Source organism: Lathamus discolor, chromosome 1, assembly GCF_037157495.1.
Source record: "Lathamus discolor isolate bLatDis1 chromosome 1, bLatDis1.hap1, whole genome shotgun sequence".
Lineage (NCBI taxonomy): Eukaryota > Metazoa > Chordata > Aves > Psittaciformes > Psittacidae > Lathamus > Lathamus discolor.
The window spans coordinates 99,073,157-99,095,009 of record NC_088884.1 but is presented as its reverse complement, the minus strand read 5'-3'; the positions used below and the strand labels follow the sequence as shown (position 1 = coordinate 99,095,009).

Below are 21,853 nucleotides of genomic sequence, written 5' to 3'. Positions count from 1 at the left end.
CCAGGACAAGGATTGCCTTCTGCTTTTCCCAGCTGCCAGCTCTGGGTAAGTAAAAGTGAGTTGTACTTGGGCTCTCTGTCACTTACCACATTGCAAAAGCAACTTACAAGGCTTAAGATGTTTGATCTCAGGTACTAGATGGTCAATATTAGTGCCAGAAGGGGCATGAACATTGGAAGAACAGCAATGCAAAGGTGCAGCCCCAGCCAGAGCTTAGCGAGCCCAGCTGGGAGTGAGCAGGCAATCACCACCACCGGCCCCCCAACCCCAAGTTCTGCAGGCCCAGAGGGAAGAAGAGGTTTTCCATAGCCCAGTCCACAGGCTATGTTTCATTGGCACCCAGGCCATCCTAACACAGTCATGGCTTACTGGGTGCTAGACATTAGCTCCTGCAGTCCTGACAGCAAGAGGACAGCAATGGGGTCTTTGGTAGGAGGGAAAAGTGCAGAGGTTGAGATGAGTAAAGGACCACAGCCCACAGAGCGATATATGGTACATAAGGAGCTGGAGGGCTAGAACAAACAGGTACAGGAAAACCGTCCCTCAGGTTTATTAATAATGTGGTTTGACAATATTCCATATATTAGAACAAAATGCAGACGCTAGACTGAGCCCAATAAAGAACATGACAGCATGCTCTCCTGCTGGGTTGCAGCTTGAGACCAGCAACAAAGCAAGTGGGAAGGGCTCCCAACTTTCTGAAGCTGGAAGCAAGTTGATTATCTGATAACTAGCCATCTCCAACAGGACAAAGACTTTCAAATATGTTTAAATGGCACTGTAGGGACTGTGGCTCATTTCTGCTGTTAATAATCTGATACAGCTATAACATTTTTTTAACACCCAAAGACAAATCACAGCATGTAAAAGACCATGTGGTTATATTTTAGTTTTTTAGAAGCTGAGATAGTAATATTAATATATTATGAAGGCATTGTAACAAGAGTGCTAGTATTTTAATGATAAAACATCCAGGGTCAGTAGAAAATATATATCACCATCTGCAAACTCATTTTAGATCTAATAAAATAGCATGGTATAGGAGATCTGTCACATTTTAAATAGGATAAATGTTATTTATACTTTATGCTGCAACGTTTTATCTTTTGAAGCAGCAGGAAGGTGTAGAACGACTTGGTACTTGATCACACCCCATCCTCTAACAGGCAAGAGGAACCATGACAGTTCATCTACGGCAACAGGCAAAGGCTAAGGTAATTAGTGGGGGTTGCTGATAATGGAGACCACCTGTAGGAGAGACCACCCTCACCTGTCCCACTAGTGAGGGGTCAACTGGGCCCTGCTGGAGGGGTGCAGGTGTGGAGGAAGGCTATAAAGCGGGGTCAGGCAGAGAGCAAGTGGTGTAGAGTATTGGTTGGTGTTTTGATTGGGAGTCATATTGCCTGTGGGTGAGCCGTAATTTAGCTTTCTCTAAAAGGGAAAAGTCGGGTGCAGCTGGTGGCAAGGAGAAGAGGGGAAAGCTTGTGGTGGTGAGTGATCCTTTGTGAGTAAGTTCTGGTGCTTTCAAGGGTAGCCATGTAGGGCCGCAGGAAGGTACTGTGCCTGGTTTTACATCCTATAGCTGAGCTCAGGCCAAGGTTTGAGCGTGCTGTGGTGCAGCAGCGCTGAGAGAGCCTGGGGAATGGTGGGTGTACATCTGCACTCCAGTACCGGTAGTATGCTGGGTGCAGGCTTACCCTTGGTTGACTAATAGTTACTTGCTTAAGCTAAAGTCAGAAAAGTTGCCTGCTGGAAAGGCTTCTTAAACTATTATTTTGCTGGTGGCTTTGTGAAGTTTTGGACAAAGAGCAGTGTCTGGAAGGTGGGATAAACCTAGATGATGCCTGCTATGTTTTATGTTAGCACTATTGGCTTAGAAATGACTTCTGATGGTAGACTATTCTATGAGAGAAGTGTGGTTCTGCAGTATTAGTATGTTAAATACCATGATGGGATCTTTGAAATACATGTAACATCAAGAAAGTGTGGAGAATATACAAGGAATGCAATTAATCATCTAACTGCTAAGTTATTCTTAATGTTTCAAACCTGGTTACAGTGGTTGTGCATGTTAAATGCCTAATAAGTAATTGTACAGTGAAGCTCTTTTGGAATTGTTAATGTTTTGGCAAACAACACCCCCCCCCCCCCAGGTTCAGCTCTGCATTATGCCTTCTTGGCTGGTACTTCCAGACTTAAGGGAAGGGTGTAGAAAAAGCCAATTGTGAGCATATGGCATTGTCTCTTCATTTCCCTCTTCCAAAGCGCTCAGTACTATTAACAGTTTTGCTGTTAATACGGTAACATCTTTATTTATCTTCCTGTTGCTATTTCTTTTTCCTGCTTAAATCTATGCTTAGTAGATCTTTATTTTTTAAATAAAGAAACAGTGATAAAGACTTCTGTATAAGCTCATGGCCACATTCTGTTATTGCTGAGGAAGTAGAGTGAAAATACCTTCTCTGTGGAATTCAGCTTTGTAGTCTTTATTTTTCCAGGCAGTATGCACTCAAGGAGAGGGAGAGGATGCAGTGCTTGGGTTTCTGCAGGCTTCCAAAATAACCTAGTGAAAGGTCACTCAGCTGCTACCACCTTGAAATGGCAGGCAAGCACACCGCTTGGAACTGATGCTGACATCAAGGGTGAGGTCCTTGCACATCTCTCCTGTCGGAGGGAAAATCTCAAAGGGGCTCAGCCTTGTCTCTGCCATCAAAATAAGCTGCTGAATTTAAATCAGACTGGAGGCAGCCCAAGGGTTTAGGTGCCTGGCTGGCAGTGATTCACTTTCAAAAGAATCAGTCTCTTTCTCTATGCCAAAAATAAAACAGTAGGAAGAGCAACGGGCAACTGTAGCAGTAAAACGTTTGTACTACCTGCTAGAGAAATTGTAGGTCTTTGGCATTCCAACCCTAATAAAAAGTAAAAAAAACTACTTAATGGCTTTGTAATGTGAAAATCTACAACAGATGCCATGCAACATCATGGTGAAGCAAATTATTACGCAGGCCCCGCAGGCACTCAGCACTTTTCATTTCAGGAGGAAACAAAACTGAATTTCAAATTACAGTTAAGTTTGGGGAATACTGTGGAAGAATCACTGGCTTCAGAAGTGGGGTTGAAAAGAATGCAGAAAACAGTATATTTTAGTGTTAGAAAATAGAGGGACACAGCTACAAAAGGCTTTCTCATGCTTTTCTATTGTTTTTCACTTAAAAAAAAAACCCACTGTGCACTGCTTAGAAATGGGATGGCCCTAAACTAACAGCAAAACTGCATGCTTATTTGTTGTAGCTTAATTTGGCTAGAGACTGAAATATTCCCCCCCACACCAAATTGCAGAAGTATCTAATCAAGTAAATCGCTGCAGAAGACAAAGTACAGGATTGTAAGCCTGTTTGTTTAGCAAAGGGAAACCAGAGTTTTTTCCATGGAATGATCCTCATGTCTATGACATTCTTTTGCTGATTTGTCTATCCTGACTATGGAAGCTAAAAACTAGGCACTGCTTCAAATTTCAGATGTGTGGTAGCTAATTACAGTACACATGATCTTAATAAAGAAGAGTCCTTAGTTATAAAATACATTTGCTCTAGTTTCCTGGGTAGGAGATGGAGAGTCCAAGCTGCAGAGTGCTACTGCCAACTGGATGGCTTAGGCTGTGATTTTGTCAATTACTGTTTTTTCTATTTATGTACCTACAAAGCAGAGATGATAAAATCTGTCTGTGCCCTAATTGCCTTGAGCTTTTAGCAAATATTTATGGACTACATGCAGACTTTCAGGAGATGAGTAATTAAATTTCTACATCTTGTTAAATGTGTTTTGTAGAATCTTATCTCTTCCTGCTTTAAACAGCTTCCTCTTTCAGTCTTGAAAGCACTTTCCAGTAGAAATGTTGAAATTTAGAACAGATATCTTTATGCTAATGGCAGCACATTAACCTCAGGTCAAGCTTTTCGCCGTCTTCCTCACTTCAGCTTATCCTCGTGTTTTGTTCCATAACACCTCCTGACATTTAAGATGAACTGTAAAGATTATAAAACTGCTCCCACTTGTATAAATAGGAGCTTTACCATTGGTTCCTCTGAAAATAGTACCAGGACCTAGAGAGATGCATGTAATGTCTTGTAAGACAGACTAATATGCATTCTACCTGAACAAATATGACTCCAAGCACTTTTGAAGCTTGTTCTCTGCAAAATGCATGCTTCTACTTGATGAGCTGAGTATTGAAACTGCAGTACAACAACCTTCACATTAATTTGATCCAAACAAAACAGCAATCCTGCAACAGGATTGACCAAAAGGCTCCCAGTCACAGATGCTAAATCACACCTGAGTGTAAATGAAAATGCATTAAATCCATGTAAGCACCCAGTGCATTCGTAATGAGCTGGTGCTGTCACCATAGTAAACTAACACCAGAAACAGCTTACAGAGGTGGACAGAGCTGTTGTTTTCTAGACTCATTTATTACAATAAATATTACTGTGGTTTTGATTCAAATGCTACTTGAACTTTGCTTAAATAGTCAGCACAGAGGTGAAAAAAAAACCTGAATTAAGTCTAAGACTTTATCAAGATCTTGTTTTTCCAGAGTACTATATGCAATTCAAATATTCCTGGCTACATGTTAACACTATCCTTCTCTCAGCTAAGAATTTCCTTTAGTTTGGGGCAGGATTTTTAAAAGGAAAAGTCAATGTAATGTACAGCCTCAGGATTTCATTAATCTGACTTCTGCCCCACCAGGAAGTACACTCTGCAGTACTGCAATCTTAAAACGCTGGAGCTATGCATGTAGGGGTTTTGTGTGCACAGGTATGAAGTCCTGGGCTCCAGGTGACTTGAAAAATCATCTCTATGCCGGAAGTGGCTCAGCAGTCACCTGGAAGTACATGATGGGTTGTGGCAGCGTCTGAACTAGCTTGAGATCCTGTGAGCTGTAAAACAGAAGTTACCACAAGCATCCTCACCTTCAGATTTAGCAACAGCTATGTCAGCTGCTGAATTCAGAAGCATAAGTGAATGGAGCACTAATTTACATTTAGTGTAGAGATGGTGTACTGCCCTGTCAGCACCCTGCTAACATCCCCCAAGACACCTGAAAGTGGACTAATTGCAATGAAGAAAAATGAAGCTGACAAGATTGTAAGTTTTGCCCCAGACCTGTTTTTCAATAAAACTGGGATACATGTTCATTCTGTTTCATCCTCTTCCTGCCATTTAACCCAAGACAACCAAAATGATGTGCTGTGAAAGCAAATTCTGAGGACCTACCTCTGACAGACCATAAGCTTTTAACTTTACTAAATAAGCAGAGAAGGATGAGAACGTACAACCTGTAGCATTGTATCCCGCCTGTCCTCTCACAAGTTGACCAACTCCATTAACAGAAAACATGGTCATGTTTGTCTGTTTTAGCTTGAATGCACCAGATTACTGTAAAGCAGCTTAAACTTGCTTGTTTTGACCCCTTGAAGGCCAGCTGCCACAGGTCTCATACCTGGGCCCTATTTCCAGCCAGGTTCACAGAACAGGCATTTTCAGTACAAAGAGAAAGCAAATAAATGCCTCTGTCCTTGGAGTGGTGACCTTGCTAAATTACATAAAGTATCCTGAGCATCTGTCGCAGGTAGGGCCGTGGCCTTCTCTTATGACAGTATCACAGGAACATGCATTAGCTCTGGAGGATTGATCTTGCAAGGATCCGCGCAAGGACATTTCAATGATAAAATGAATAGTTCTTTACTCTGATTATGATGATTAATTCTGTTATGTCAGCAGCCTTTGGCACAGCCAGCAACAGCTGCAGATTTCATATGGGGAAAAACCTAATTCAAGAGCCAAGAACCTTAGAGGGGAATTTTGTGTGGTTAAGTAATAATATTAATAAATGATACACCAACAGCTGTAATTTTACATATATGCCGAAACACACATATTCCTCAATCTTCTCTAAGACTTTGTACTGATTTACGATTGTATTGTACCTGAAACATCAGCCAAGATAAAAAACTGGTATCATTGCTGGAACTGACCAGCCACAGATAGACTCAAACTGTGGAAGCTTTCGGACCCCATGAAGTTGAGCAGAAATTCTATCACAGGTGCCAATTTCACAAACAAGTAATCACTGTTGAACTGGCAGGCATCCCACCTCACCCATTTTCAGTTTCGTCATGCAAAAGACTAATCAAGACATCTATCAGGTATGCAATTTAAGCTGGGTAAGTCTTCACTAGTGCATGTAACTGGATGATCCTAGAGTTTTGATTTTTGAAACTGATTTAGCTTCAGACAATGTGGTTTCCTCTCCAGCTCTGAAGGCAAGCACTTGACATGCACTGATTGGGTCAACTCCCTCTTTTCAGTTTCTCCACTCAGCTGCCATAATCAGGTTGTGTTCTTTGTGTGTTTTTTTTGTCTTGGATGCATTCCAGCTTGTATCTTTTAAGCCTTAGGCAGGAGAGGCATTTAGGAGGGATGTATTAAGGCCAGGTTCCTCAAGAATGTTTTGTTAGAAACACTCATTTGGCAACCCTAACATCATTAAAAATTATTCTCAGTAGCGTACGCTCTGCCAACACATAACCTTGAGGTGCTAAGAAACAGTAGAGAAAGCACCACAAAAAGCAGGTCATTCAATAATCAGATATTTGACAGATAACAAGAAATAGCTCTCTTGCACTTAAGCATGGTATTTAGAAAGCTGGAGTAACTTTACCTGGCTGCCCTGGCAACTTGATCTGTCTGTTCTTAGAGTTGCTATCCTCTCAACATTGCCCTATAGGAGTGAACTAAATACAAGCACTTAGATGTGTAGATTGGTAATTAACGTGCTGACTTTCAAATCATAATCACTGCAAACACTTCTGCAAGCATCACTTCCTCAGCTCAGATGTGCTGATGACTTGCCTTGTACCAGCACATTTGCACAGAACAGTATTTGAACCTGATATTTTGAATGTCCCTGTGCTTTTTCACCTTATCAATTCATTGGGGTCGTTCCCTATCATTTTTTTCTATCATGTGCAAAGAAAAGAGTTGAAGGCTAGGCACAGAAGAAACTGGCCTCTTTTTGATCTAATGAGAAATTGTCTTACAGATTTTAGTGGCACAAAGGTTACACCAACATTTTGATTACAACAAAATTTTGGATTCTCTGGAGTGCACTTGTAATGATGGCATATAGCCCCACTGATTAATATCTAATACTAAAAAATGCTGGAAAGGTAATGTTCAAGTACATAGAGAGCTACATCGATTGCCTTGCCTACACAAACAAGGAAGTTATTTTAGTGTTGATTTACATTTGTATATAACCTGCTTTCAGCTATTCAAGGGAGATCAATATTTATGACGATTTGCTAAAGGATGCAGTTGACTTTTATTGTGCAGACCAAAAATAATGCAGTCACCAACTTACCACTACATTAATGTTATGAAATCAGTTAACAAAATAATTGTAAAAAATAACTTAATTTCTGATGAGCAAATGGAAGCAAGTTGTAGAGCTTTCTCATGTTCCTGTATTGATAGGAGAAAATGGCATTGAACCATTATACTGAATAACAAAACCACTCCCATTGCTCAGGGGAATAAAAATATTCCTGTTTTCTCCCCCAGCCCCAAACCCAGTATTGGTTTATACAAAAAACAAACAAAAAAAATATCTCACTTGGAATTACTGCAGAAGTTCCATGCTCTTTGCTCTATAACTTGAATATGCAAGTACCTGATAGAGCTATCCTACTGGCACGTACAGAACTCAAGTGAAGCACTGCTTGGCTCCCTTCCAAGTGTTTTTTAGCTTGCCAGCATACTAAACTTAATCTTCTGGTTCCTCATAATGTGCATACCCACTTGCATAGGTCCTTCCTAAATTCAAATTGCTGAATACGTCTGTGGTCTCAGTATCAGAATCCTTCCCTGCTTCATCATTGTCATCTTCATCATCATCTTCTGCTTCATATTCATCGTATTCATCCTCACGGTCACCTGCATCTCCAGGCTTGCTGGAGGAGAGGTTCTTCCAGTAGGCATCATACCCAGAAGCTCCATCTGCATCTTCACCTCCAGTCTGTCGGCCGAACTTCAAAGAACGCGCTGCAGGCAGAGAAAAATCATCGTATTGCCACCCCTCAACAGCAATCTGAGCTGAGCATCTGACATTCCATTTCCGTCCTTTTCCACTACTCGGCAAAGAGCACACAATGTTTGACAGCCTTTTTCTAAATCTGACATTATCAGGTTTAATCCTCAGTCTGACAGAACCTTTCTGCTACACACAGTATGTCTCCCTGCAGCCAACTTTGTATGAACACTAACGGTCCCCAGAGCACGATTTACCTTTTAGGATAAAGCTTTGGTACTTTAGCCAAGAAAACCTGTAACTGGATGTGCTTTGCAGATACAATAGGTATCCTGATTGATTCAAGAGTGGTTGAGGTAGGTTGTATGCAGATCATCAAATCACACTTTGAAATTCATTAACTAGCTTCTTGTAGATGAAGTAAGGGCTTAAGCAGTTATTTTCTGCAATTTTTCCACAACTAAAATCTCAAACTAACCAAAAGCTTTCACTATTAGGATCAATGATGAAGAACAAGTGACTTTTCAGTTCTAGACTAAGAAACACAAACTTTTCCTAACACAAATGTAGCAAAACTTTGGAAAACAACTGAAAGTAACTGGACTTTACTCATTGTTCTTATGCAGAAAATTAGTCACCAGTGGTGCTTGTATTGCTTTTTAACTGGAGACACAGGCTTACTTGACATGCTCAGATCCTTTGTCTGCTGAGTTTCATGGCCACATTTAGGACAGGGAGGCTCTTTTCCTTTTTCCTGCTTGAAAACCTTACTTCGCACATGATCATCACAAAAGCAAGCCTGTGGGGTGAAAGGACAGTGAGAAAGAAATTGTTTTAATTGTAGAGCCATACTGTTCAGCGAGAAGCAAGCAAAAAAGTGTCTAACAGCAGCAGGGTTTTCTGGTTGGTATTAAAATTTAAGGAGCTCTATCTGCAGTGGAACTGGGATCTGTGCACAGAGCAACCATCTCGATAATGTACATAATTCCATGGCTTCCTCGGGAAGAGGCTGGATAAAAGTGCTGATAAACACGTAGAGAAGTAGCACACACAAGGGCCGGATTACAGTGCTGCCCACAAGGAGCCTGGCAAACTTTGGTTTACACTGACAAGTTTAAATAAGATGCAATCAGAGATGTATGCCAGAATATAACTATGCAGTGACCTAAAGGCAAAAGTTAGAGATAGAAATTTCACATGTTGAGCACCAGAGAGCCAGTGAAGACACCTGGAGAAAGGAGCAATTTGGAAGATAAAATCAATGCCATGGAAGGCTGCAGGGAAAACATATGGAGAGTAAGAAGAGTAAAAGTAGGCAATGAACCAGCACCTGGAGAAATCTGGGCAATGCTGATGGTGAAGCAGGTGGAAATTTTATACAGAATTACTTCTGAGTGTGAAAACCAAAAGCCTGGTATCAGCAAATTAATGTCTGCATGTGTAAGACTAGATTAGCTGTGGAGATTGTTTCTGTTGGATCCAGGCTGTGGTGTTGCTGGCCAGATCATCACTTGACTGTTTAAAAAAATCCAAACTTTTTCACTTGTCCTAGACCTACACTGGACCAAAATGAATTCCAAACCCCTGGATTCCATTTGGGGCCAAGGATTTGTTTTGGTTGGTTGGTTTGGTTTTGTTTGGTTGGTTTGGTTTTGTTTGGTTTTTTTAAGGGTCAAACATGGTACAGCTCTAGTTTAAACAGAGGGCCTGACAAAGGGAAGATCACCTCTCTTGGCATAAGGATGCACAACACTGGCTTGTAGTTAACAGGCAAGCACAGAATAAAAAAAGCCCTCTTGACCCCCATAAGCCTGTCTCCAGGCTTCAGATACTAATACAGAAGTATAAATATTTTTTAAGAATGTAGAGGAAGATGTGAGAAGGCTTGATGCCAGCCCTGGAGGCTAAGAAAAGTAAGTTTAAAGTCATAGCTACTTGCAACTGTCTTTACCTTACAACGCAGACATGAATGCTGCCCAAGCCTGTTACAGGAAACACCTGTTGGAGAAAATCAATATGTAAAATTCAGTACTTAAAAATTACATATCTGTGATGCTTTTAAAACCTTGCAAAGTCTGTAATAACATAGCTGAGGCATTTATTTTTAACTCCCTAACACAACAGCCCTTTGGCAACATGCGTCAGTTATTTTAGCATACAGTACCATTCTATTAGAGTTTTTCAAGTCTAAGCCTCATTGCAATAATGTCATTTGACACAAAAAGCAGAAGTTCAAAAGGGGCAAAAAGTTTAACTATTATTTGAGTTTCTAAACTTTTGAAAACAGAAGTTTTAGAATCAGTCTGGTATTAAGTGGTCATCTTGCGTTTCCTTCTCTCATGTCAAAAGAAGGAGCACTAGCATTTTACAGTCACTTTAAACACGCCATGACAGCCTTTACCACCTTTATCTCATTTAAAGGGGATGTGATAATACTTCAAGCTTGCAAACTTCCAAAGGTCAAACACTCGTGTTCTGTATTTTGTCATGTCCTCTGGAAATATACTTTATTGTACACATCTTCAGATGAAAATCTATACATTCTTAAAAGAACTGTAGCTAGCGCATGAGCTATGAAAATCAGGACTGGTGCTCAAAATCTTGCTTGTCTTGAAGCTTCAAATCTGTTCCTTTAGTCCACTAGAGGGAGTAAAGGCAACTACACAGCAACTGGCAGCAACACCAAGCTGGGTGAATTGTAGTTACTACTCGAAAGGCAGTGATCCATATTTTATCAGTGTGCAAGTACTCTTTCCCTTCCTCTTTGCCTTACCCCTGAAGCAGCAAAGGTTTTTAATCTGAAGTAATAAATATAATGAGCTTTCCACATGAGCAGGACAGCCTCGGGATTTAGCACTCTTATGTATTTAAAGATGGAATAGGAATTGCTAATGCATATATATATTCATCATTCCTGGAGTATCTGCATACACAAAAATTCTCAGGCAGTGGTGCAAAGTAAGAGTACCTTTGTCACTGCTAGAATGGGATTTAGGCTACAAATGCATGACTGCATTTAAAGTTCACATATTCTGTAAAAGTTCAGATTTTACAACGTTACCACACACTGACAAAATTCCTGCCTCTCTACCAAAACTGCACCGTGCAATAAAACGCTGAACCTCAAAAAAGCAATTTTTCCATTAAGGGTGTGACATACATCTGTGAATTAAAAGCTTCCAGCAATCACTGAACAAATATTCATGTGGAATAGCTGATGCTGCTTCAATATCACTATGCAGAAAGATATTTTGGCAGAATACATAGAGGGAAGCTAATCAAGGCTTAGAAAATAGCTGGCTGGTGAAAAAAAGGATGGGAGATGAAAAGAAGATGAGAAATTTCAAAACACACAGACTATAACATTGAAATTGACAAATATTCTGAATTGGGAGAAATCAATTAGGACAAGAGATTAGGCAGTTCTGAAGAATAGAGTCTCATAGATGACAAAGAGCACTTTGAATTCCTATGATACAGATTGAAAACGTAACAGTCAAAACACAAGTTTTGGAAAGGACAAGTGCTTGTCTTATGGGATAAACCAAACAGTAGTAAATGGTGGATAGGAAAGAAATACTTTAGAAAAGATCAATTATTTCAAATATGCATAGTCTTGGTTTGTTTGTGTTTGTTTTGGCTTTTGTTTTTTAGCTTCCCTTGACATTTCCTTCTTTCAGCCAAAGACAAGTAGAGGACTAGAATGAGCCATCCTCTTACAAATATGAGTTTCAGTTTTGGCCGCAAAATTAACTGAAGTTCAAAAGGATAAAAAGTCTTCAGCTACATGAAGACTTTATACCTATCAATAAAAGTGGACACATCTCAACATTCGATACATTACTGACACACATGTCCACCATCTACTGGTCAGTGAAGAAACTAATACTGAGCTCATGCTCTGGATGAACACTTTTAAAGAATTTTTCATTCTTTACATGCTCGTGCTGTCTCACTGACTGATGATGACTACTTCCTGAGACACAGCCTTCCTCAGGACTTACTGTTTTTTCCAAATCAACAGATGCTAAAACCCTTCACCAGTATTCAGGCCATCCACAGCCATCAGGGAAATTTTAGCCAGACTAACACAGGTAGTATTATTTAGGGCAGCTGTTTCCCATGAGGAACAGGTATCCAGAAATAGCTCATCATATTGTCAGAGGAGTAGAAGAGAGCTCCTTGTCTGCAGAGCTTTGTGGAGTAAAAAAGCAGCTTCAGCAGTTCCACCAGTTTTGCTGCAGAACTGGCCACTGCCAACACTGCAACTTTAGAGACTGCTGCCTCCTGCAACAGCAACTTCCCAGGAAAGGCCTGTAAAAACCAGGCAGGGAAACAACTGCCTCATGGAGTCAACATGGAGGAAGGCCAGAGACAAAAGCTCTGGTCTAGATAATGGATATCAAAAGCAAGCAGAGAGGAAACAGGCCCCTTCCTCCAGTGGTGGTTACAGCTGTTTGGAAAAGCTGATGGAGAGTATTCTTGAGCACAGAGGAAGCAATTGGAGAGTCTTCTTAGCTGTGGTGAAAGGGACTATGAATGAATAACTTACATTTAAATGTCTCTGCTTCCAGAACTTGGCAGCTGGCTTGATGTTCAAACTGATCATCTTCACAGAGGAAATCGTGGCAAAAAGAGCAGGCAAATATTCTGCCTCCTAAAGGATTTATCAAGGCAAAATAATCAGCAATGGGCACAAGCATCAAGTTCTGCTCTGCAAACAAGTTAGGCTGTGGTTCTGACTGAAGACAAGTTCTCTGTTACAAATGCTTTAATAAAAGTCCTAAATCAGACACTGCCATCCATTATTATACTGAAAAATACCATGTATCCTACCATAGGAGACAGCATAAATACAGAGCAAGTATTAATTGTACTTTTCTTAATTTTGACTATGGCATTAAGTATTTTTTTTTTTTAAATCAGATCATTCTCTTTTATCCAGTTTCCTTCCCTCCTACCCACTCACTTCTGATGCACACTTGGAATAAACCCTTCAATGTATTCTACAAATTGAGATGAGTATGGTTTTCTAGGCAATTGGGAATCCAAATACCTATACTAGCACAGAAGAATGGAGTGGATGGAAATGGCAGAAAACAGTGTGTTGACAATTTGATGCAATGTTTAATTATGTGAAGCACTCTGCTGATAGGACAGTTAATAGTTCAGATTACATAACCACCCCTGAACTGAATACTGTATGTTCCTGAGCAGCTCATGTATATTCCCCACTCATAAGGTCTATTTTTAAAATGGGAAGAATGCTTTGCTTTGAACAAACATACTGCAAGAACTAATCAGTGAAGATTAAAAAAGCTATGCTATGAATATAGGCACGACAACTTAAGCAATGGGAGGAGAAAAGTACCATTTAGATTTTCGTAAGTATGAGCAACCTACCATGGTCCCAGACACTTCTTTCACACTCAATACATTCTGCATCTGCAAGAGGGCAGGTACACGCATGTGTGCTCAGACACTTCCTCCCATGACACACCCAAGCTTCACAGAAATCACAGATTGCACCCTGTAATTACAGAAAGATGTCATCTTGGGACTTCTGCAATACCTAGAGGGAGAGTCTTTATTCCATAACCCTAAACGTATCCAAGTACCAATTCTCTCAGTGGGTTCATTCCAGTTGAGTGAGACAGTATGAACCACATCTATATTCCTATTGAGATGCTCCACAGTTCATCTTGTTTGTTTGGTATTCACTTCTGCAGGGTTAAATATGATGTAAAATAACTTGGGTTTCTCCTTTTCTGTTTTTCACATTTTCCATCTTAACTCTTATGCATGAAAATTGTGTCCTCCAGTTGAAACCTGAGATCTGTAAATGATAACAATGTTCTGGCAAATATGCCATTTCAAAACATGTCCTGGAAAATGACACTAGATTCTTAGAGCTGAAATCACTTATTTGGATTTTAAACGATGCTATATTGGAACACAAGCTCTGCAGCGAGCAAAGATCAAGTAACTCCTTAGAAATAAGTTACTCTTTTAACTACGTGATCTACGCGTTGACTATCCCTTAACTGTAGCATTTTAGGAAGCCACCTCAGCCCTTCTGTAACAAACTATCATGTGCATTACACGCACACAAAACTAAACCAGTGGTGAATCCAAATTAACTGTTGATGAAAATATTGTACCACTGAACACGAGTTTAGGAAATTCAGACTGGGAAGGCTGGCTGTGTTGATGAGAAAAGCTGACTGCAAACTGGAGGCAGAAACAGGACTGAGGTTTAGCCCATAACAGCATTTAATCCAGAGGCTATGATGTGTCATAACTTGCTTTCCAGAATGCAGTAATAACTTGTCCTTTGAAGAAGAAAAATTCAAAGGCCAGAAACTATCACTAAGAGCAAAAATGATATTTTTTTTTTAATTAAAATTCCCTCCTAATGCCATAGAACAGATGTCTCTCTCTCTGATAATCACGGTCTCTGCATAGGGCCTGCCACCAATACAGATCTCTTAGCATCCAGAACACACTGGGAGTTTGCAGTTGTACCTAAAAATGCAAGATTTGGGGTTTCAGTAGAAGGGAAAATCAGTTTCTGATGTTAAAATGATAAAAAAAACTTTTGGCATGGTGCATGCTGTCATTCCGTAATCTGGTTTGGGGTTTTTTTTCAGAAAGATTTGCATAGCATAACCTTATACAGCAAAAAAGGCTATGATTCTGTATACATACCACCATTGCTAGTCCAGTACTGTACACACCAGCATGTTTTATAACACAGTCTGAAGACTTCATCATGCATTTGGTTTTTCCTGTTTAGAAAAGACAAGGAACCAGAAGAAAACTATATAAAAATTTAAAAATTAGAATGAATGTTCATACAAGAGCAGTACTTCAACCAAACACCTGTGCTTGACTGTAAATCTAGGTAAAAATAATGCAAACAAATGTCTGCAACCTGCAATCAACCCTCACATCTGCCTTAGATCAAATTAATTATTGTCTGTTTTCAGCCCAAATGTCTTTACCCAGTACTCAGATAATAAGGCAATGTGTTGTCTTGCTCTCTGTTTTGAGTCACTGGCAAGAATTTCAAATGTCAAAACATTTGAAATGCTGTCAAACCAAAGAACAAAACTAAGATGAAAGCCAAGCAATGACATTTTTTAAAGTTGCATTTGAAACTGCTCGTTCTATCTCACCATAAAAAGCAGTATGTTCTCTGTGCAAGGCTGAGGCCCTCTGAAAAAAAACATATGCACATGATTTAATTTCTTACATGTACTTGGATACTTAGGGTTTTGGTGGCGGTGGATGGGTTTGTTTTTTTTCTCTTCTAAAACCATATTAGCAATTAATTCCTAGACAAAATAACTCAAATGCAGGTATTAGTGGAAGAAAAAGGCCATCTGTATTTAAGTAATTCTGGCACAAGTAAGTAGTTACAGTGACAACTTTCCCTTACTCCTTGCCTCTGACATAAATACCTCTGCCAAAAAGACACACACCCTGCATGCACTTATGCAAGCAAAAACAATCTTGTAGTTAGCCCAGGCTACTGCAGTGGAGTTTTATCGCTGGTTTAAGCTGCCCTGCCACAGATCTATTTGGTGAATCTGCTACTGTCTGTTTAGAGAAACCACCAAAGGCGTGCTCCCTGCAACCCCACTGAGGAGCTGATAAAGCCAAACTGTACTCTGAAAACGTCATTAAATTCCAGTATGCAGCATCTAAAGAGCTTTGTATTAAACCACACCTCAGATACCAAATGGCGCTTGGAGGGTGAAGAAGAACCAGTGGTGGGCTGAGCTGGGCAATTGGAGGTGGTGGGGGTATGACTGGGTCTGGAGCACTGCAGCACAGCTACGTTGCTCCCATCCCTCAGGAATTTCTCTAAGAAAGTTTCTTAGAGAACTGGTTATAGGAGCTGTCTCCGGCACTTGATTAAGCACCAAACAGCTCTAATAATGGTCTTTGTTTTGGAAAACCCTGGGACTTAATAGAATTCTGTGGCTGTTATTAGGGATGCTTTTCCTCCAGAAACATAGCGCAGATTAAGATAAATTCAACAGACAGGAGTCAACTTCAGATGTATAATATACTGCAAGATAGACAGCATCTTTTTACTGCTTCACTGCAAGATGACAGAAGGAAGACTTATGAAGGATGACACACTGCCATTGCACACTAACAGCCTGGCTTCCAGAAATGCTCAGAAACTGCAGGTCCCAACAAAGCCACTGGAAGCTGCAGATGTCAGCAGTACTGACAGTCAAACTACAAAACAGCCAAACTGCTTAATAACAAATTGAAAATCTGCAAGGATATGTTGAGATGGTATAACAGCAAAATTCACCTCAAAGTATGAAATGATTACCAACATCCCCTGCAAGCAAACAGCTGTTTAAAAAAAACAGAAGGGTTTTTTATCCCGATTTGTAGCAGAGTTCTGTCATTAGGAGTCCTTCTCTTCTGATTTCAAAGCATCAGCCCTCTAGCACATAAATAACATGACCAGGATGTTCTCAATCCTAAAAGGCAGCAAGACAAATTCTTCCAAAGATCAAATACTGCAGACTTGCACACCTCTTGGGGTCAGAGGGGCATACACATTAGCACATGATCAAGCAAGATCTCTTCTCAAGGAGGAGATCCACAGCAGATTTAAAAGAACCTGCTCCACAAATCACAAAGGTACTTTAAGACAAAGGTACTCTAAGTGCAGAGAGTTTAACACTGCAAACGGGACTGAGGATAGCATGTTTTCCTTCACTACTTCTACTTACCACATTGTGCACAAATGGGTAGTTTTTGAACTGAGTTGCAGAAGTAGCAAAAAGCTCTATTCTTCTGTCGTCTAGGCATACAGAGGGGGAAAACAAAAGCAATGTAAGCAAGCATTAGAAAGACATGTAAAATATTTGAAACCAACTAATATTCAACTGCTGGGTTTAGAAAGGGAAAAATACTTACCTTTGGCACTTATCACATTCCTAAAGAAAAGAAATGACACTGGTAATTATTTTTATTCTACATAAAATAAGACCTAGATTCAGAGACCCCACCGTGACTCTGAATTAAAGTTCTGATTAGGGACCAAACTTTCTATTTAAGTATTATACCTCTGATGCAAATGTAACCTTAATTATAAAGGATGGATGGTTGGAGGAACGACATTCTAGTGGCATTAAATACAATTAATATTTATCACTGGGTTTACATAATTTAAAATCAAGTATTGTAATATAAAATACGTTTGGTTATTTTACCATCGAAGCATTACAAGGATGTTTGGCTAAATCTATGTTGGCTCTTGAAGCCCTTATCTGCTTTTCACGTTCACGGCGGTTCTCAGCTTTCTTACGAGCACCAGTCTTCTTCTTAGGCATTTTTCACGACCTGTGGGGGGAAAAAAATGGGTTTGTAATGAATGCACACAAAACTATGTATGGAACTACACGGATATACAAGACAAATTCAGCACTAAAACTGGCTCTTGAAGTTCCCATATTAACTGTGCTTCATCTCCATTTCCTTTCCTAAAGGTTTCTTTTCAACTGTAGAATAGGGGGCCAGTCCCTTAGGAAGAGTCATGTGATGAACCATGAAGAATCTTGTGATCTAGAAAAGACTTTGCTGTCTTAAAACTTTGTGCTTAACTATCTTTGAAGTGTTTTACCTTTAAAAAAACCAAACCCTAACTGCTATGTTTTCTTGGTTCGTTTGTGATGGGCCTCTGGTTTTGTTTTGCCTTGTCTATTTGTTAAGGACAATATTCAGTTCCTTTCCTCTTTCACTTCTTTCTCTTCTGATGCTCACTAACTACTTCAATCAGTTGAAAAGGATTCTTCAGGTGAGTGAACTGTGGTGTACTGCAAAAATGCAGATTTCACACTTCATGAAGACTTAGAAAACAAAATGTCATTACATGGATTTAAGAGTTAAGGCAAAGTGATGTCTGTACTGCTTATTTATCATTCTTGCACATTAGCAATAATGGAGATGAGTGTGCATTGATGTATTGCTTTGAAGGCACCACTGTTTCCCAAGAAGGGTTTATGCTAATTTAAATCCATCTAGTTCAGTGCATCCATCCATCTAGTTTTAACATCCTAGGAGGTAACCAGTGCAATACAGTGGTGAGACCATCAGGGAATCAATCAGATCGCTGCTCTCCTGTCATCTCCATAACGAACTGTGCAGTATTCATATATGCTTAGTTTACTCTGTGCTTATAATAAATTAGCCAAGTGTTACACTGACTTCATGAAATGGCCAACTGGGAGATTAAAGGTATCGTCTGATGTTACAGTTTCTCTTGTTAACACAGGCACCCAAGATAGACACCCTCCCTTATGCTCCATCTTTATTATCCCCTTATTTCTGCTGATGTAACTGTTGGTGTTACATTCTAAACCATACACAGGTTAAAAACAAAATTTAAAAAAACCCAAACCGCATGATGGAACAGCTCCGACCAGAGCCAGGTTCTGCTGATATCAGTAGGTCAATGGGTGGCTACTGGGGCCACTGGGCTGAGGAAATGGGAGGTACCTGGTCTCCCCAGCCTCATCCCTAACTCCAAGCAGACATGTAGACATGCATGCTGACAGCTGTAAAGAGAACTGCGGCATCAACAGGCAGTGAACTGTAGTAGCAGTTTAAATCTGGAAGAAAAATTAGTATCTGTTCGAAAGGTCTTACAAAATAAACCAAACAGTCCTAACTTTCCCACATAAAGAAATATATTGTCCTGGCCAAATACTAAAATTTGGTTTTGATAGAACACATTTCTCACCCTGTAGCATTTTGCACTGTGTTTAAATTGTATTAGTGTCATATTTTGTAGTCAGAATCGTATTGCTGAGATGCCTGCTGGCAACTGTCATTATTCTAGAGCGTGACATTTCTGATGCTGGGAGTCCAATATGAGGTTGCACACTAATTTTCAAACTGCTCAAATGCCAAGTTAACAACAGAATCTAATGGTTAGTATTTATACCTTGACTTCTTCCCATTACCTCATAATCGAAAACAACAAAATGACAAACTGTTTTCATGAAAAACACCATCTCAATGACTACTGAGGACACAGATTATGAGAAATCTTTAAGATGGTAGTTTTTAGAAAGTTTGCATTAAGCTAAATAATAAAACTGAAAAGTTGAGTCCTTTCGACAAAGCTATCAAATCAATCCAGGCTTTTGAACACCAGCCAATAAATAACTATCCCATAGATCAATATTCTATCACTCTTTCCCTCTGAGCTTCCATTTAAGGTGCGTCTGGTCTTTTCCCTGAGTTATAAGTTTTTAGGGAAATTATCATCTTTTAATTTTCTGGCTAGAGTGAAATAGTGTTACGATGGCAGAAATTATGATAGTAAAAACTTTGTTTACCTGCAAATTCCTTTCAAATCAGAGTATTGCTCTTGTAAAAGCACTGATCAGTATTTAAAAATGCCTCTGCAGTATATTCTATTTCCTCTTTTCGGCAACACTTCTGTCATCTGAGGCTAAAGGATGACTTAAAAATGCATTTAGGCACACAACACATTACCAAATGCTCGGACAGGAATGACTCGGTGGAATCTGTCTGTGGTCCAGCTCCCCTGCAGGGTGCACAGGACAGAAAATTGCCTCTCAGGAGAACCAAAAACAAGTTATCAAGGAAATGCTTAGAGTGAGCTACTCGAGACCTACCTGCCAGAAAGATTTTGCTTAAACAGTTATTTCTGGTGAAGGCAGAGACTTACAGCCATGCTTGCACCCTTCTTTTCAACCTATGATGCTGTTATGAAAGAGACTGCCTAGGAGACAGCAAGTCCAAGCCCCAGAAGGTATGACCCTGCTGCTCTACAGAGTGTGCAAGCTCCTGAACTGGGAACACTTCTGCACAAGGAGGTTTTCTCCATTTTAAGTTTTCTGCTCAAGGGCAAATATTCCAGTGACTGGGTCAGAGCAGCAGCAGGAACAAGTGTGACTCCCCAGTTTAATGGCTGATGGTGTGGCACAAAAAGCACAGGTGTCAGGAGGCCATGTATAATGTGATCAGTATTTGAAAGGGAAAGCCCTAAAATGTGTGTCGGGAGGACTGGGACCTCTGCACTGTGTGTTTCATTCTGTAAAAGTTTTGTTTGCTGTTCTTCATGTGCTCTATTATTTGGCAAGGGAAATACAAAGACAGTAGGGCTCCCACCACAGCTCCAGACTGCTCACGTATTTTAACTGATGGTTGTGCTATGTCAAATACATAAACAATGCCTGGCACCTAAATTCTGCAGAGGTTATACCATGTGTATGCCATTTTTCGCCCCTCTTGAAGAGCTGTCCTTGACGAAGTATCAAAGACACACACCAAGTTTGCAGCAGACAGGAAAGCAGATTGCACCAGCTGCTTTCTGGATCTCTGTGCTGAGCACGACATTCCCTTGCGTCATATTATCTTATGTGATATGCTAACCACCCTGCTGTCACAAATATAACGAACAGCTGTAACAAGCTATTCATCCGGGGATGTGGGGGAACTGTCGGTTTCTCTTGTCATGCAACTCAAATACTAACACCCAAAGACGTTTTCATATCTCAAGATTTCTTGTACTTGACCATTAAATAGCTTCTACCCAATGCATATACATCAAAAGAAGAACCAGAGTGAATTTGCTGGGTCACGCCTGATCCCATTCAGAATTCAACAAGATCTGTTTTAACACTCTATGCAAGCTTACAACGTTTAAGAAATCCTGCATTAGCCCTATTCTGTATTTATGTCACTCCAGTCCGTGATCCCCTCTGTTAACGAGCTCACATCCAAGGCACCGGGACTTCAATGCCTTACTCGTATGTAAGTAACGCAGGGTGAACGGCGCCTGCAGGCGCAGTGCCTGCGGGCTGCTGCGTTGTGGGTCGGAGGCGCACCGTGTGCCACGGACGCTGCTCTGACCCATTCGATTCCCCCTCTGGAAACGCACCGGTAACAGCAGCGCAGCGTGAGAGACCGACGCGCTCTCACCGCCCTTCTTAAGTCTGTTCCGTGACACGCCAACAGCAGACGAGCTTTTCGGACAGCACACCTTGTCAGCTTGCGGTATTTCACCTCATTTTTAGCGTTTTACCTACGCCCCCGAACCGTGCCGCCAACACGTTTCCAACCTGGCCCGCCGCGCTCCCTGCTTCCCGGCACTGATCTCTGAGGAAGCCAGACACCGCCTCGCCCGCTCAGGCGGGGAGGCCGCGGCCGACCGGGCCGGCCAGCCCGCTCGCTCGCTCCCTCCGCGACCCTCCCGCCCCACCGCCCCACAGGCGCCGCTGCCCTCCGCGCCCACCTGGCTGCAGCGGCTGTGCGGAAGCCGGAAGCGGCTCGGTGCGCTGCGGTGCACTGCCCGCCCGGCACGGCCCGGCGCGGCCCGGCGCGGGAAGGTTCCGAGGGACGCCGCTGGGACCGGGTGTCTCAGACAGCCGTCCCCCTCCCGCCTTCACCTCACGGTGTGAAGGGCCGCAGGCCCGGCCGGCAGCCGGGCTGAGGGTAGAGGGGCAGACCGGGAACGAAGGGGATCTGGGCAGAGCCAGAAGGAGCCGAGGCTGGGTCTGAGGGGGGTTAGGGAGGGAAACAAGTGGTAAAATAGCAAGCCTGCGCGTTCTCCTCACAGAACAGCGATGTCCGCTGGTTGGGCACCGAATGGTTGGAAACCAAGGGCACGATTTTCATACTGCAGGCAGAGGCGTGAGCAGAGTTTCGGGAGGAGACACCATAAAATGTAGTAAATACATAGATACCAAAGCC

General features: G+C 41.2%; 1 protein-coding gene across 3 annotated transcripts; it reads right to left on the bottom strand.

Annotated features, from left to right (window-relative positions):
* Nucleotides 1-526: 526 nt before the first annotated feature.
* ZNF330 (zinc finger protein 330) lies at nucleotides 527-21,620 on the bottom strand. Of its 3 annotated transcripts, none has more exons than XM_065687696.1 (10): nucleotides 21,396-21,620; nucleotides 17,341-17,470; nucleotides 17,045-17,064; nucleotides 16,858-16,928; nucleotides 14,804-14,883; nucleotides 13,499-13,625; nucleotides 12,648-12,752; nucleotides 10,047-10,093; nucleotides 8,777-8,894; nucleotides 527-8,109 (listed from the first exon to the last, which is right to left on the bottom strand). In XM_065687696.1, exons 2-10 carry the CDS (start codon nucleotides 17,458-17,460, stop codon nucleotides 7,832-7,834), a joined length of 966 nt encoding a protein of 321 aa, XP_065543768.1. In that variant the 5' UTR covers nucleotides 17,461-17,470; nucleotides 21,396-21,620; the 3' UTR covers nucleotides 527-7,831. The 3 variants fall into 3 exon arrangements, with proteins under 3 accessions (XP_065543768.1, XP_065543763.1, XP_065543773.1); XM_065687691.1 differs by lacking the exon at nucleotides 21,396-21,620 and adding an exon at nucleotides 21,042-21,371; XM_065687701.1 differs by lacking the exon at nucleotides 21,396-21,620 and adding an exon at nucleotides 21,186-21,371.
* Nucleotides 21,621-21,853: the final 233 nt, after the last annotated feature.